General features: G+C 45.0%; 1 protein-coding gene across 2 annotated transcripts in view; it reads left to right on the top strand.

Moving 5' to 3' along the window:
* The window catches only part of LOC137357265 (bone morphogenetic protein 1-like), a 126,380-nt gene that overhangs the window by 92,353 nt on the left and 16,338 nt on the right, over positions 1 to 17,689 (top strand). For both annotated transcript variants that reach the window (XM_068023485.1, XM_068023484.1), the window contains 4 exons: positions 11,130 to 11,245; positions 12,484 to 12,586; positions 14,387 to 14,503; positions 16,957 to 17,102. In XM_068023485.1, the coding sequence (XP_067879586.1) occupies positions 11,130 to 11,245; positions 12,484 to 12,586; positions 14,387 to 14,503; positions 16,957 to 17,102 (482 nt within the window). The remainder of the gene's footprint in view (positions 1 to 11,129; positions 11,246 to 12,483; positions 12,587 to 14,386; positions 14,504 to 16,956; positions 17,103 to 17,689) is intronic.

Raw genomic sequence — 17,689 nt, forward strand, 5'->3', positions numbered from 1 at the left:
TGAGGATATATTTTCCCTGGTTGTGTAGTAGAAATTTGAACTCAGGTTCAGGGGACAGCTGGCATATCATGGTGCGTGTTGCGTTATGTATTGTATTGTGTGGGGAATGTTCAGGGGAGTATAGACCAGTCAACAAAATAACAAGAAAGATTACAACGGAGATTGAGTTTACACTCAAATATGTGCTAAACTATGAAATTCAGTTTTCATTCCTACCCTCAAGCAAAAATCCACCTTTTCAAGAAGAAAATGCTCATTGCAAGCAAGATGGGTCTAGGAATAGACTCCTAAAAGAGTAAGTGCCAGGAGAGAGGTCTAATATTGTGCCTGGCAGAAACCCAGCATTTAATACAATATTATGACAACTTGAGCCTTTCAGTCACACACGTTTCTCATTAACTGTTGTGAGTACAATAAAGATGCAGATCACGTTTCACTGTGTGCCTGAGAAATACACTGACAAGTACTGAGAGATCATAAGCATTTTAATCAACCTCTCTGTGCTGTTTAATAATACTGCCCTATCCTGCTTTTCAATCATCCATCGTCTGGTCTGCTGTGGAAATAGCTGTAGACAGCGGGAGAAAGTTGGGGTGGAGTTGAGTAGGGGGTTGCGTTGAGGCTTAGGTTGGGTGGGTTTGGGATTGAGTTGGAGTGAAGTTGAGGGTTGGGTGAGGTTCGGTGGGGTTGGGTTTGAGCCGAGGTTGGTTGGGTTGATGTGAGGTTGGGTGGGTTTGGGATTGAGTTGGAGTGAAGTTGAGGGTTGGGTGAGGTTCGGTGGGGTTGGGTTTGAGCCGAGGTTGGTTGGGTTGATGTGAGGTTGGGGTTGAATTGGGTTGCGTTGGAGTTGCTTTCAGGAATTAACATGAATTGAGGTTTGGATTTTTAGGGCATTTGTTCTCGAATCACGTTAGTGAGGAGTTTGGGTTTTTAGGGGCTCATTTTGGTTGGTCTTGGCTTCAACATGGATGAAACTGCTCTCCCCTCGCACCACAGAGGATTTTTGGGTTCTGTTTTCCATGTCGTACTTGTTTATTTGGGAGTTTTCCACCATGGCGGAAGGTAACTGTGTGTACATTGTGTCACAAAATAACATTTTTAAAATATAAATGGTTTGCTGAACTTTTCTAAACCAAAATCATTCTGCAAAACTGTCGACGTTTCCTTTGGGAGGTCCTGGCACGGCGGCATTTGAGATAAAGGCTTGCATGTCCTTCTGTTTGGAATGTGATGTATTCTGATCATCTGTTGCAGAACGTGCAACCGTTCATCTCTCCTGCACATTAATACAAGACAGATGAGTGTTTATGTAAAATCTGGCTCCAGCATTCATCTGATCCATTGTCGGGAGATTGAAGAACTGTTGAGGAGACGTTAACCTGGTGTTATGGAGAGGATTCTGAAAAAAGCTATGCCTTTCAGAGTCTCTAAATCACTTAATCCTCTGGGCTGCAATCAAGTTGGCGGCATGTTTGGAATCTTGCTCGTCTCTTGGCAAGTGGGAGCTGAAAAATAACCAAAGCTCAATTTCATTCTGCTTACCACAAAAACAAACATCACTGGGGCATGAACTGGAGGAAAGGCTGTTTGGAGGAATGACGTGTCAGATGAGAAAGTAATCAGTAGAAGACTGTAAAAATAGCACAGATTTGGAAGGGGTCAGACACACATCACACCCAGGATGCTCCTTCCAACAGAACACATCCTGCTTGCATAGCCCAGGCTCTTCCCAGTTCAATTTGTTCACTGACCATCCAGAAGATTAAACTGTGAGAGCCAGTGATAAAACTGCAGGACATTGATGTACCATCGATTTGATTTCTTCCCGCAACATAACATTCCCATCATTCCAACAGGACAAAGACATTGTGAAACTCCTCCTGCCCGTTTTGTGACTTAAAAAGGGGAACGTTGACTTTCTCACTCAAATTATCCACTCTCAACCTGTACAGGATGAGGCATTGTATCAACCTCTCTAAACTTACCCATCCCAACTTCAGCTCCATTCCGAACCAGACACTCATCCAGCTCATTTTCTGAGGATTTGATCTACTTGTGATGCTGGGAATCTAATCAACATATTTGGTATTTGAGTTGTGGGGGGGAAATAGGCTTCTAATCTCTATAAATTTGTTTGAGGTTTACCAATTTCATACTCCTGTCCTCCAATTTTTTAACTCAAAAATCTGCCTATCTTTGATGGGCTGAATGGAAGTCAGTGCTGTAAAATTCTAGGATTCTTTTATTCCGCTTGACTTTTCAATGCTGTGGAATTACTGGAGAGGGAAAAATAGCTCAACATATGGCTCTGTATGGGAGAGTTAACCCAAACACTGCAAACTGCAATTAGATTTAGGATTGGTACTCAAATGCCGAATTTAATTTACGTGTATGTTCCTTTCCAAATCCAGATGTCAGTCGAAATCATTAAGAAATCAAAGAAATGTTTTATTTTGTCCTGCTGTATTGCTTTCCCCTTGCTCGGTCTCCCCTTACATGTGCAATTCCGGTCAAGGAGGTTGGCAGGCTATCCCTTGCCAGGCATTGTTCTGGCAGCGATGTTCTCGTACCACGTGTAAGGTCAGGTGAGAGCACACAAGAGCAGTCCTAGTGGAGCTCCCTGTACACTTTCACTCATTGACGCCAGAGAGGAGGTTGAGGACTCTCTGCATGTAAAGTTGCCGGAATGAATGCATTTGTGTCTGCTGGTTTAAAAGTTGTTGGGTCAATAAGAACATAAGAAATAGCAACTAGAGTAGGTTATTTGGCCCACCATTCAACATCATGGCAGATCTTCCACCTCAACTCCACCTTCCTGCACTATCCCGACATCCTTAATTCCTTCAGTTCCAAAAAATTCCACCGACCTCTGCCTGGAAGATAATGAATGACTGAGCACTCACAGTACTCTGGGGTAGAGAATTTAAAAGATTCACAACTCTTTGAGTGAAGAAATTTCTCCTCATCTCAGTCCTAAATGGCCAATGCCTTATTCTGAGACTGTGGCTCTGTGTTCTGGATTCCCCAGCCAGAAGAAACATTTTCTCAGCATCTACCCTGTCAAACCCCTTAAGAACTTTCTGTGTTTCAGTGAAATCACCTCACATTCTTCAAAACTCCAGGTGATGTAGGCCTAGTCTACTCAATCTCTCCTCATGCAACAATCCCCTCTTCCCAGGAACGAGTGTAGCGAACCTTCATTGCACTCCCTATAGAAAAAGTACGCCCTTCCTTTGGTAAGAAAAGATAAACATATATCGCCACGCCCATTCCAACTACATCGTTTTATTTGTAAAAAATATATTGTCACCTTCTTCTTCAGAAGTCCAGAGTTTGTTTGGCTGTGCAACGTGTGATCGAAATGAGTTTAGTTTGTGCATCGATTGCCAACCAGTGTGTGCTTTGTAAAAACTGAACCTTTTGGAGTTAAGGAGCTGGTGGCATACCACCCAGTAAGTAATCGCCTCATTGCCTGTTCCAAGTACTTTTAATGTGTTTTATTATTTCACATTTTCAGCCTGTGTTATATGGCAATTCAAATCAAAAAAAGGCGCAAGCAAGTACTTAAACCACCAGAATGAATACAAGTCACAGAGAGACAAAGCCAGGTCCATACAGAGAACAACAACCAAAGCATTGCTGCTTACATGAACAGCTGGCTGAACGTTTAGTTAGCAACTGGATTGAGTAATATCAGAAGCACAGTGTAAAAAGATGAGAGTTTGTTTTACGCAGCGACTTGTTATGATCTCGATTACACTGGCTGAAAAGGCAGTGGAAGCAGATTCAGTAATAACTTTCAAAAGGGAATTGGATAAATACTTGACGAGGAAAGATTTGCAGGGCTGCAGGGAAAGAGCAGGGAGGAGAGGGACTAATTGGATAGCACTTTCAAAGAGCTGGCCCAGGCACGATGGACCGAATGGACGGCTTCTGTGCTGTGAGATTTTCAAGCTTTGGTTTGTCACAACTGAAGACGCTCAGTAAGTGTCCTGAGGAGTTTCTGTATGAGCTGTATGCTGCTGGTCGCCTTTCCGCAGTGTGCACTTCTCATGGGACATCAGCGCCTGGATCATTTATCCTTTTACAATTGTGGGGATGAACCAAACATTTTAAATTTTAAACTCCGTTTAAAGAAGCAGCCTGGCTCCCTTATGGTTCTTAAAAGCAAGAAGTTATGTTTTTCACATTATGTATTCTAAGCAGTGATCTTTAGATGAAGGGTTGTTGGACCTCTTTCTCTCTGCCAACTGTTGCCAGTTCACACCAATTCCTCGCATCTCCTGGTGCAAACTGAAACTTCAAGTACACATGATATAACCGGGCCTCCTCCCCATAAAAAGGGGAGGTTGATCTCCTGCAACTTGTATGCTATGGTGTACGTTTTGCTGTTCGGTGATGAAACCCTGCCAAAAGTCATTGACTGGAAGGAGCGTTTGGCATTCCCAATATGTTTTTCATTACCTTATCCCATTCAGCCGAGTCAGCAGTGAATGCCCTCAGGCAGCAGCAGGCTGACATTGAGCTAGTTTTCTTATTAGGATTGTTTATTCAATGAGAGGTTAAAAAGCAGCTGACTGGTTCCCCCCTGCAAAATTGCCCTTCATTAAGTTTACAACTTTGCACAAGGCAACAGGATGAGCTAAGTGCCAAGTTGTGCTAATGAGGGGCTGGCTCCAAAGTCCTTCCTCCTAGTTGGAAGCACATTATTTAATATAGGTCTTGACAACAGCCCTTTGTGCAAATTAAAGGGTGTTTGTGGTCAGTGTAATTGCAAGTCAGTCAATAGCAGAACGTACACTTTCCTTTGTGGAAGATTGCATCTCTTCTCCGTGTGTTGAGGGGGACAAATTTCTTGAGGAGATCAAGGGCATCATTTCTTGCCTGCAAGGAGGAAAAGGTTGTATCTCCGAGAAGGACGTGACCCTATTTGGGGGCAGAGTTATTGTGGAGCAATAAATGCTGTGTATGCTTTTGCTTCAGAGACTCGAGTAAAGTGATGGGCTTCTTTCTCACTTATCAGGTTAAAACATTGATAGAGGACATAATCAAAAAGGCTGGCCTTTATATCTAGAGGACTAGAATACAAGGGGGTAGAAGTCATGCTTCAGTTACACAAAGCCCTGGTTAGACCACACCTGGAGTACTGTGAGCAGTTCTGGGCACCACACCTTAGGAAGAATATATTGACCTTAGAGGGAATGCAGCATAGGTTTACCAGAATGATACTGGGAGTTAAATTATCAGGAGAGATTACGCAAACTTGGATTGTATTCCCTGGAATTTTGAAGGTTAAGGGGTGATTTGATCAAACTTCTCAAGATATTAAGGGGAACAGATTGGGTCGATAGAGAGAAACTATTTCTTGCAGATTGGGGAGTCTAGAACGAGGGGGGCATAATCTAAAAATTAGAGACAGACATTTCAGGAGTGAAATGAGGAAATACTTCTACACACTTCGAAATGCATTGGAGGCGGTTCAGAGGAGGTTTTCGAGATTGATACCTGGAGCGGGTTGTCTTGTGAGGAAAGGTTGGACAGACTGGGCTTATTTTCATTGGAACTTACAAGAGTGAGGGGAGACTTGATTGAAGTTGATAAGATTCTGAACGGTTTTGACAAGGTGGATGTCGAAAAGATGTTTCCTCTTGTGGGTGATTCCAGAACTAGGGGGCACTGTTTTAAAATTATGAGTTGCCCTTTTAGGACAGAGATTAGGGGAATTTTTTTTCTCCTGTTTGTGCAACTTTGGAACTCTATGCCTTGGAAGGTGGTGGAGGCAGGGTCATGAATACTTTTAAGGCAGGGTAGATAGATTCATGTTAGGCAATGGAATCAAAGGTTATTGGGGGTAGATGGGAGTGTGGAATTCGAGACACAAACAGATCAGCCATGATCTTATTGAATGGCGGAGCAGGCGAGAGGGGCTGAATGGCCTTCTGTTCCTGGGTGACTTGTGCTCCTGTGGGTTTTGAGATTGAACATCCCTCAGAGGATGAGCTTTGGGAGAAATCCAGTCTTGAATGCAGAATCCATTACCTCTGGTGCCTGGGTTGAAATCCAACCTGAGCAGATGAGATGAAAGTCTCTTCGGGCAGCTGTAAGGGTCTAACATGAAATCTGTTTGAAACCAGTTCCTTGTTATCCTGGGTCCATAATTTGAAAAAGAATTGCAGGCTGGATTGAGCTGCAATGATGGTAAGTGTGAGAAATGGAAGTGTTATTGAATCTTCCTGAAGGATTAGGGGAAGAGCAGCTCCTTTCTTGGCTGTGCTGCCCTCACAGTCAAATTGTCTGCTGACACTCACTACTACTACTACTACGAGATACATATGACAGGGAAAGCTTATAATGGGATGTGCAGTTTAGCTCTGCCTCCTGAAGTGCTGAGTGGAGAAATGAGGTGTCTCCCGCAACAGATTTTAATGAGCAGGTTGATGTGATGTGTTCCAATGATCTGGGACTCGTATCCACATTTGCACTCAAATTGTCCTTCATCTTGTGGAGCAGATTGTCAGTGCCCTGTGCAGATTCGGCTGAGCGTTGTCCACTGCCTTCGAGGGAGTTTGAAGCCAGGGACTTGTGACGCTGAGCCAGTGACGAGGTGTTGGTCCTTTTGAGCTGCATGCGTTCTCCTGATTCTGCCCATCTGAATTGTGGGTTTTCACCGGCTGCGTGAATCGTCGCTGTTGCTTCCCAGAATGGCCGCCACGATTTTTAAGCGCTTTCTTGGAGGTTGTGTTCGGGTATGGAGTCGCACAGGTTAAGAATTTTCCAGGTTCTATTGCCCATCTGGGCAGGGTTAGTGAACCTCGCTCAGGCAGCAGATGCGAAGAGGAAAAACCAGCCAGAGATTCCCCCTCCTGGTCATAACCTTCATTTGGAAACTGCACACATATTGCTGTCAGGTGAAAGGTGGGGCGGCGGGGGGGGGGATTGGGGCTCAGGTGCGATGCCCGCCATGCTCAAATATCCTGCCTACACTCATTGCGTAGGCCTGCATATGGGAACATCTGGACAGTGATGGACACTTGTCCATCCAGCCTGACCCACACAATTGCAGTGACTTCTGCATCGCACTATATGAACTTCCCCCAGCCCGCCCGGGACCAGGTGAGCTCCTGGGAGAGGCGAATAGTCAGATTAAAAAACCTTGGTCAATCTGCGAACTTCTTCTCTGCCCCCATTGGGCAATCAAAACTAGATCAGGAAGCCCGTAGTAAAGAGTTGTCACGTGTCTGACGGAGAATGCTGTCAGTAGCAATGTAAGAATTACCCCTAGCAAGGGGGGAGATAACAGGGCAAATTTTTTTTAAAAAAATCTCTCATGCATTTCTGGATTTTTTTTTGTTGTTTTGGTTTTGTATTTCCAGCACTTGTTTCAGCTAAATCATAAATCAGCATCCAGAAAATCAAAATGCAATTTACATCCAGGACTTGCGGTTCTGTTTACTCAATATCCCCTAAATCCCCACCTAGTATTCCTCGGAGTGCAGGGCTTGGAGTCAGGAATGCTGGGTCCCAGCTGCTGAGACAGGGTGAGCTGTTTGCTCATGTGCTGTCCAGATGCTTGGCTCGGCAGATGCTGTCAGTTTGTCAAATATTTGGCTGCCTGAACATTCTTCAGAGGGAGCAGAGCTCCATGGAAACTGCAACCTGAGCACTTTTCAGCCTTTTTAATATAACTGCCGCCATCGGTCATGAAGCAAAGCTCCGTCTATTGTTCCCCTGAGTGTTCCTGACCCACAGACCCTTGCTGACTATATTTGCTGAACGGCTCTCAGTTGATTTTAAAAAAAGACACCACGGTATACGAGCGTCTTGCTGCCTATATTTATTTAGCCAGCCAGTCCGAGCTAGAAAAAAGACTTCACTTTTTTTTCCCACAGAGACAGTGTCCTCGACAAAGTGTGATGTGTTGGAAGGTGAGGGATTGGCTTGGCTGCATGAGACAAACAGGAATACATATTGAAAGCCACTGCTGCTGTTGGCAGGGGCTTCCTGTGAAGCACATTTCAGCTCATGAGTTACAGCCAGGTTGCGAGTACGAGGAGGGGCAGCTGTGGCGCGTGTCCCACTCCTCTTCTCTGAAGATGTGCATTGAAAGATCGCGAGTACTGTGCGTTCCTTTCACCCAGCCCAGCCAAACCCCTGTTGGCTTTGCAGCGTAGGGGAAAAGAGCAAGTAATGTCCAACCTGTCTCCAAGGGCTGGGCTGGCAGCACTCACCGGAGCTCAGTCCAGCCAGCTCCTCTCTTCAATGACACAGCTCACCCTGCAGGAGTGCGAGGTCAAAACTTCAACAGAGGAAGTGCCGTAGAACCAACACACTGGAGCTTTACTCAGCCTATCCGCAGTAGAGCTGTAAAGGGAAAGCAACATAAACTGGCAGCTCCTGTCACTCCCCAAGCATCAACAACCCAGAGGGTTGTTACTTGGAACAGACACTGTCATCTGAGAATTCCTGCTGTGCAGAACAGAAAATCGCTAACACATACAAACGGGACAGATTGAGGTGGCAGGAGGAGTGAAATTGTCCTTTTTTTCCCCCCCTTTCGTACTCGGGCATTTTCTCTATACCCTTTGCCCCACAACAACAACAATGACTTGCATTTCTATAGCACCTTAAAACGTAGCCACAGGAGCGATTACCAAATAAAATTGACACTGAAGAAGATATCAGGACAGGTGACTGAAGAGCTTAGGTTTTAGGGAGCATCTTTAAGGAGGAGACAGAGGTGGAGAGGTTTAGGGAGGGAATTCCAGAGCTTGGGGCCCAGGCAGATAAGGGCACGGTTGCCAGTGGTGGGGTGATGAAAATCGGATATGTGCAAAGTTCCAGAATTGAAGGCTTAGATTGGGAGGAGTGAGACCATAATACCACTCCTGTATTAACCTGTTAATCACTTTTTGTGCAAGTGGCCTAGCTTATTCTGCATCTTATTTAGTTTTTAATCACCATAAATCATGCACTATTAGGTAAGAAACACACAGCAGGTGGTGCAGCTTACTAGGACTACACAGTTCTCCAACACCCACTGTCTGAACTCACACATTAGGTGTGACCATGTGTGTATGAAAGGGTCAGTGGAACTGTACCCCCTACATTGTAACTCTATCCAGGTCCAGTAATGTAGTGGTTATGTGACCGGACAATAATCAAGAGAATCCAAGCTCAGATCCCCACCATGGTAATTTGAGAATTTTCGTTCAGTTTCAAAAAAAAGTTAGGAAATAAAAAGCCTGTATCAGTAAATGTGATCATGAAACTGTCGTAGAGTCATTGGAATGTGGAACTCATGTTGATAAATTCAAGGGGAAAGTGGATAAGTACACAGGGGAGACAGGCATAGAAGGAGAGACTGAGATGAAGTACGGTGGGAGGAGGCTCATGTGGAGCATAAATACTAGCACAGACCAATTAGGCTGAATGGCCTTTTTCTGTGCTGTGTATGCTATGTAATTCAATGTAGAAACCCAAATGGTTCACCAATGTCCATTAGGGAAGGAAACCTGCCATCCTCACCCAATCTGGCTTACATGTGATTTCTGGCCCATACCAACCTGGCTGACTTAACTGACCTCTGAAGTGGCCTAACAAGCCACGCTGTTGCATCGCCAACTTTTCAGATGCACTTGGGATCCCGGGAATGAATTTTCCTGGAAGAGGCAGTCTCAGGAAGGAAGAGGGAAAGCACGCAAGGGAAAACATGAGAAAACAGGATGTTTGTTGACTATTAAGATATTTTTGATATGATGATAAGAGCAAGGTTATGTGGTGTCTGGGGCTGCACTTGGCTGTGTGCAACCAAGTGTTATTGAGTCTAATATCGTTTGAGGCTGCAATGAGCAGACATGACGTGACTCCGTTGTGAAGTGTGGGTCAGAGAATATGGGTTCAGTTCCATCCCAGAGAACAAGAGGCATCTTTTCAGTGAAACTGTGAGGTGAATGAGCACTTCTAATAAGACCCTGCAGCAGGAAAGCAAAGTCTGAGAATGTCATCAGATCTATTGCTGAGGTTTCATGTTTGTTGTTAAACAAGGGATAACGTTTGAAACAAACTAACTGCAAGGAAGAGCCTTTCACATATATATATATATATATATATATATAGCGCCTTTCACATATATATATATATAGCGCCTTTCACTACCAGGGCATCCCAAACACTTGACAGCCAATGAAGTACTTTTGAAGTGTAGTCACTGTTGTAATGCAGGAAACACGGCAGCCAATTTGCGCACTGCAAGCTCCCACAAACAGCGATGTGATATTGACCAGATAATCTGTTTGTTTGATGTTGATTGAGGGATAAGTATTGGACAGGACACCTGGGAGAACTCCCCTGCTCTTCTTTGAAATAGTGCCGTGGGATCTTTTACACCCACCTGACAGTGCAGACAGGGCCTCAGTTTAATATCTCATCCGAAAGCTGCCATCTCTGACAGTGCAGCACTCCATCAGTACCAAAATCTACTTCAATGTGTTGATGTCCGTCTTCTCTGCTCCTGAACTTCCCACATGCCCTTACATCAGAGCTATAAACTCGGGTTACTGACTGGTATGAGTGCAGTTTATTCTCCCGGACCCCAACTATCTCAGTCACAGAGCAGAGTCTGAGTGTTTGTGGGGGAATTTTCTGTTTCTGGCCGTAGCACCAAAACTGACGGGGATCTGATGGTGGGAAAATGGATTCAAAAAATGCATTAAATGCAGAATTAGGGGACAGACGGCTGATTTGGTCCTAGTTTAAATGTCTTCCTTTAATTTTGTTGCGTAGCGTTTCAGTTGAGATGTGCTTCCCATGATCAGTTGAGTGACCTATGGCTGTCACTGATGTCCTGCGAAATCTACTTTAACCTGTGCATCTGTACAAAGTCACTCCCTTTTACTTGGAGGAAATAAAACACGCAGCTTTGTAGAGAGTTGTTAAATTTCAACTGCTGACAGGACAGCCTTGTGCAGTCAGACCAGCGAGAGATTTACTGAAGTCGTTCACTACTGAAAATGTCAGTTCACAGCCAACACTCTTTAACTACAGATCTGGTGGTAACGTCATAGTTTAGTAAGAAGCAGATTTACTCCACATCAAGGAATATGGAAGTTCTTTTTGTTGTGTTCCAACAGCATGTGGGGAGACTCTTCAAGACTCCATGGGAAACTTCTCTTCTCCTGGCTTCCCAAACGGATATTCGTCTTTTACACACTGCGTGTGGAGGATTTCGGTCACTCCTGGAGAGAAGGTACGACTCTTCAAAGACTAACATCTGGCAATAGGAACCCCAAAACCCATTCATAAATCCCCAAAACTCATTCACAAATCCCCAAAACCATCTGGCTTTGGGAACCCCAAAACCCATTCACAAACCACAAACCATCCTACACAGCTTCCCGAAAACACATTCGCAAATCCCAAACTATCTGGCTATAGAAACCCCAAAATACTTTCATGAACCCCAAATTGCATTCACAAATTATCCAACTAGAGCAACCCCAAAGCTCATTCACAAAGCCCATACAATCCCTTCATCAGGCTCAAAGACTGCGCTCTTGTACTTCAATCCTAATCATCTGGTTCCTTATTCCTCGGGAGGCCTGAATCCTGTTGTCTTTCAAACAGGATTTAAGTGGAGCCCCTCTCCTTCATCAGAGTCAGTATCCCTGAGGAGATCCAGTCCAATGAGTCATGATTGGCGTTTACTCCTGAGACGGGGCTGAGACAATACTGCCGTTCGTGAAGTCATCTGTGGGAATATTGCCTCGTGACTTTGTGGGTTATTTCACAATCTGGTGGGCGTACGTTGCTGCAGACGGGGGAAGTAACAGGAACTGGTTGATGTAATACAAAACCACATTGTTCTTCCACCACTGGGACCATAACTTTGAATCCAGATGTCTCTGCTATTGGCATGATAGTCTCTTGTCTGACGGGCCAACATGAATTGAGTTTGCTTATCAGAATCTCTCTAATAACAAGCAGAGGTAAGTGTCACTGTAAGCTGATTGGTGTGGTACTGAAGCAGGTAGGGTGAGTCTTGGTCCATGCTATTGGCTGATTTCAGCAGTGAGCTAGGACAGGGAGATCTGAAGTTCCTGATTGTAAACCAGCGACAACCCCCGCAGTTGTGTACATGTCGGGGGATCGAGCTGATTGGGCCCACTGGGGACCACAATGACCAGGCTGAAACTTGAAGAGCAGCCTTTTGAGTGAGGTGTTGGTGTGCCGAAGGGTACTGGGGTTGATTCTGACTTTGTGCCATGTTGTGAAATAGGTAAGAATGAATCAGCAGCCCATTTTACCTCTCTCACCATTTTTATTTGCGGTGAAGCCATCGATCGAAATTGAAGTGGGGGAGACCAGTTGGGACGTGGCTGCTGACTCTTTATCACCCGTTTTGCAAAGTCCTCCAAAGCCAATATCGAACCCAATGAGTTTTTCTATTTCAGCGCCGTCTGCATCTTGTCCTTTTTTTCTTTTCAGATTATTTTAAACTTCACGGCAATGGACACGTTCAGGAGCCGGCTGTGCTGGTACGATTATGTGGAAGTAAGAGATGGATACTGGAAGAAAGCCCCATTGCGTGGTAGGAAGACAGCGGATTAAAATCCACTCCGCCTTCTGAATCCTCTTCTCACCTTCCTCACAGGGTTTTTAAGACCAGTTAGCACTACATGCGCCCTGGTTGGCACTGAGCTGTGGAGTGCCACCTGGCGAGAAACCATGCTGGTCTCTATCTGTGGAAATTTGTTTTAATTTCTTCTTGAAGTACTAATGTTTCCTATCGTGAATATGTTTCCGCAATTCTGTACGGATGGGGAATCCCAGGATTGTGATCCCGGTGCCAGTGAAGGAACGGGCGCTAGTGTGTATGACGTGAAGCTGACGGTGTTCCCACGTGCCTGCTGCTCTTGCCCTTATTGGTGGCAGAGCTTGTGGGTTTGGGAGGCACCATTCCCTGGGTTGCCCTCAAGTACCTGTTCAAATTGCCAACTCCTCAACCTCCTGCCGAGCTCAACGAGGATTGAGTCGAGAGGCTGACACCTGCCGGCTTGCAAGGGTTGGCACGTTGGGTGGATGAGCTTCTGTTTCTCCTAGTTGGAAAGCCCAAAGTGCAGAAGAGCACTGAGACACAGAAGGAGGCAGGGTAAATCAGCACCCAGTGGTTAGGTGATGTCTGAGGGTGTTGGAGGAAAGATGTTGGCATCAGAGCAACAATGAGTGGAGTTGATTTTCTAAACACCCTTGTACGCTCAGAGCTTACGATTACAAATTGACCCTGTAGGTTGGAGTGAGTGTTCATATTACTGAGGTTCAGCTTGCCCTCAATTACAACTATGCTCCTGTTTAGATTAGAGGAAAGATATAACGTTGATTACGTGGCAGAATTCTCTGAATAATGTCCTGTGAACCCTTCAGTTTAGAAGCTAACTATCGTGGATTCTCTATCAGATGCACTGCGGTCAAGGACAAGCTTCGATTCAGTTCCAAATGGTGAGGCGCAAGCTTTTGGCCAGGAGCCATACCTCAGCAGGAGGCAGGGCCCCAGCGGGTTGGATTGGGGGGCACGGAATATTTGTTAAGTAACAATAAGAAGCCTGTAATTTATGCCCTGCCATCAGTTTTGAAGTTCTTTCTGAATTCCAGCTGGATTAATTTCTTGTCCTTCTGTGACAAAGCAGCTGCTTATGAGTCTGTGTCAGATTCTCTGTCGCAGCAGAGCTCTGTGTCGAGACCTGTTTAACTGTCTCCACATGTTCGTTCTGGCCTCACCCTTGCTAAATTGAATTCTTTCATTTTTCTTGTATTTTTCCACCTTTTCATTTCTCGATGTCCACCAGGGAGGCTGGAATTCTCTAGCTTGTACCTTTCTCAAGAGCTTGTTGACCAAGCTTGAATTCTTGGTTGTTGTATGTGTTTTCCCCTTGTTCTTTCTCCCTTTGTCTTTCCACAACGGTTCCAGAATTTCTAACCTTGTGCTGTCAGCATTAACTATTGTAAAATACATAGCTGCCTTACTAATGATTCAGACGGGTGTTTAAAAATCACATGGCACCTTAGGAAGAACAGGGATTTCTCTGATCAACATTCCTCCCTCTGAAAGTAGATAGACTGGTCATTCATCTCATTGCTGTTTGTAGGATGGTGCTGTGTGAAAACTAGCACTTTGCAGCCAATGAATTACCTTTAGAAGTTGAATTACTATTGTTCAGCCAGTTTACAAGCAGGGCACTCCTATCAACAGAAGTGAGATGAATGACAGGTGTTTGGCAATTTTTACGACTGATGAATTCGTAGAGAAGTATTCAGCTGCATTGAGCGAAATGTTTGTCCACTGCAGTGACAGCCTGTTGTGTCCATGTGCTGATCTGCTATGTTTCTCCAGGCAGATTCTGTGGTGATAAAGTCCCACCTTCTCTCATCTCGACGGACAGTCGGCTATGGATAGAATTCCGCAGCAGCAGCAGCTGGGTTGGCAAAGGATTCTCTGCCATGTATGAAGGTAATTGGCTTAAATCTGTGCGTTGAATCTGTGCTGTGCATTCTGTGGGCACTATCCTGCCAGTTTAAAAGGGAGCTATGTTGATCTGATGAACTCCTAAATGTTTGGACGATATCGATGTGTCAGCTGGTCACCACCTTCCCTGCCCTGCTCTTAAAATTCCTGCTGATCCCAGAAAGGGGATATGCTGCCAGTGATACCCAGAGTGGAGTTCCCTCTGGAGACTCAGGGCTGAGAACAACACGCCCTATAGCAGCTGCCAGTTGAGCGTAACTTCATGAGATTGCTGCGGGACATGGATTTACACAGTGTCCCAAGTGATGGCTGAGAGACACCAGAGGAATACAGACCATCAGTAAGCTTTTAAATAAAAATAGCATGATTGAACAGAATAAAAATCCAGCTCTATGTTTTTCTTCCAAAGGGTGATGAGGTAAATTACTAGGAAGGAGTAGACAGTACCAGTGGAGAGTTTGGGAGAGAGGTAATCAAGTGATATGTTGGGTTGGCTGGGCTTTAGAGGCTGAAACTGGAAAGGCCCAAATCCATTGCTTTTGCCCTCAATGTGAGCAGCAGCGTGTGATTATTTTATAGTCGTCCGCAGTTACCACTGGAACGATTGCCCCGCCAGGATGAAGACAGCACGTGGTGATTTACAATGTATGGCAGATTGGCGGTCACTGGCGCGCACTCTTCGATCCACACGCTGAGAGTGGTCACGTGGCCCAGATGCCGGAGGGGGCCCAGAGCCTCGAGAACTGTATCTCAGCACAAATCAGCAGTGGATGGGGACCGAAAGGGGGGGGAAGTAGGGAGGAAAAGGAAGATTGAAGTGATGGTTAAAACTTGCCTGGGATTGCGATGGGGCAAGGCTCCTTCCTAGGCTGGGGATGTATAGTCAGGCAGCACTGCGATCTTTACAAGCTACAGGGGTCCTTCACTGCTGCCACATAGCTCAAACTAGCACAGGACACACACACACACACACACACAAGATAAAAATCACCAGGACTTTTATTTCCTGTGCACTCTGAGGAGCTCAATGCCAGATGGCGTAGGAATGTGTCTGTGTGGTACAAATCCCGGGAAATAAAGGAACATCCTGGAATTTTCCAAAGGGTTTAATTATTGCTTTGTTGCTCTGTTCTTTCCTCAGTCTTGTATAAAAAAAAAAGCGGGCTGCAGTTTTAAAAAGCTACTTTGTGCTTGGTTTTATTTCTGCCTGCTAATTGGGTCTTTTGAAGGTCTGAGAGCATTTCGAAAACAGGCGATGCTGAGCAAGAGAATCGCATAAAGTCGGCCTCTATTGTGTGCAGTGCTGGTCCTGTTTCGATTTCCAAACAGCCAGGAGTGTCTGAGGACAGACAGCATGACTGTGTGCTGTCCCTGCAGCCTCTCCCTCTTTGTCCTGGCATATATAGCTAGCACCAGGAGGAGGCCATTCAGCCCTTTGGGCCCATTCTGACATTCTATTAGATCATGGCTGACCTGTATCCTAATTCCATTTACCTGTATTTGCTCCATAACCCTTAATGCTCCTGCTTAACAAAAATCTATTAATCTCAGTTTTTCCATTTTCAGTTGACTCTCAGCATCGGCAGCTTTTTTGGGGGAGACAGTTCCAGATTGCCACTGCCCTTTGTGTGACCAAGTGCTTCCTGACATCGCCTCTTAACGGCCTAGCTCGAATTTTAAGGTTATGCCCCCTTGCTATGGCCTCAGCCCACCAGACAAAATAGTTTCTGTCTATCTACCCTATCAAATCCTTTAATCATCCTTTTGCACTTCAATTAGGTCACCCCTTAATCTTCTAAACTCGAGGGAATACAAGCTGAATCTATGCAACCTGTCCTCGTAATTTAACACATAAGCAATAGGATCTCATCCAAAACCTTTCATGGGATGACTATTTTGATACTCGTGAGCCAGGTATGTTAGTTGACTTATTATATAATAAAACATGTAGGAGCAGCAGTGCAGGACTCCTTCCGGAGTGTGGCACCCTCAAACAGGGCCCCTCCTCACCTCTCCCAAGCCTGCTGCAGCTGCATCACTTGCATCTAGTCTGTCAAGCCCCTGGGAATAAGGACACTTTGATTGCAGTATTGCAAAAGTCTAGGTGCGCATTATACATGGTGATGAGGCAATTTTGATTTTTCATTCATAAAAGTCTAGGTGTATATTATATTGGGGGGGGGGGGCTTACCATATTTGGAAAATGATGGTATGTGTGATGTGTTGTCTTATTTCCATTGTTGCTTTCAGTTGGCAAAATATTGCCCCAGAAAGATATGCTGTCCATTGCCCCCCGGGTCAGTGCAGAAATCACCTGATATTTCATTCTCTCTCTCCAGTCCGCCATGGTCTGGATCCTGTAACGACTGATTTTAGTGAGCAAAACCCCAGCAGAAATTGTGTTGAGTTTATTGTGTTTCTTTCTGTTTAAACCTCAGCCATCTGTGGCGGGGATATCAACAAGGATCTCGGGCAGATACAGTCTCCAAATTATCCCGATGACTACCGGCCGTCTAAAGTCTGCATCTGGAGGATAAGAGTTTCTGACAGCTTCCATGTGGGACTGACCTTTCAGTCATTTGAGGTAATATTCAATTTTCAGAGCTGGGTTACCGTGCTCAGGACACCTGTCTCACACCACGCTGTCAATAGAATTAAGGCAGGTGATTAGCTATTGCACACATTCAGCCAGAAACTGACATTTTCCCTGACTTCCAAGTTTCTTTATAAATGCTACTTTGTGGGAGTTGATACTACACACAATGAGTGTAGAAGGTTGCAGCATGTATGCATCACAATGGATCTCTTGCCAATCTTTCCAGTGAGATGTCACCTCGGCAGATCTCTCATCCCTGCCTTAAAGGTGCTGCTCCTGCTGAGACCCAGTTCCGTAGGTGCCAGCCAGCTTTGAGTATTTTGTCGAACCAGTCATTCTTCAGGTTTGAATCTAGCCTTCAATTAATCCCACGGCCAAAATTATCAAGGCGGCACTAGCAATGAGGGCTATGTTCTATTTCAGAATTCATTTCAACTCTTTGCAAACCCCCTTTCCAATTTCTGGAAATGTCGTTTGTTTCTTTCCCAATTTAGAAAGGACTTGAAATTCTATAGTGCTTTGGAGTTAATGAATTGTAGCCAGTATTATAATACATTAATTTATATTTATATACT

Source organism: Heterodontus francisci, chromosome 47 (genome assembly GCF_036365525.1).
Source record: "Heterodontus francisci isolate sHetFra1 chromosome 47, sHetFra1.hap1, whole genome shotgun sequence".
Taxonomy (NCBI): domain Eukaryota; kingdom Metazoa; phylum Chordata; class Chondrichthyes; order Heterodontiformes; family Heterodontidae; genus Heterodontus; species Heterodontus francisci.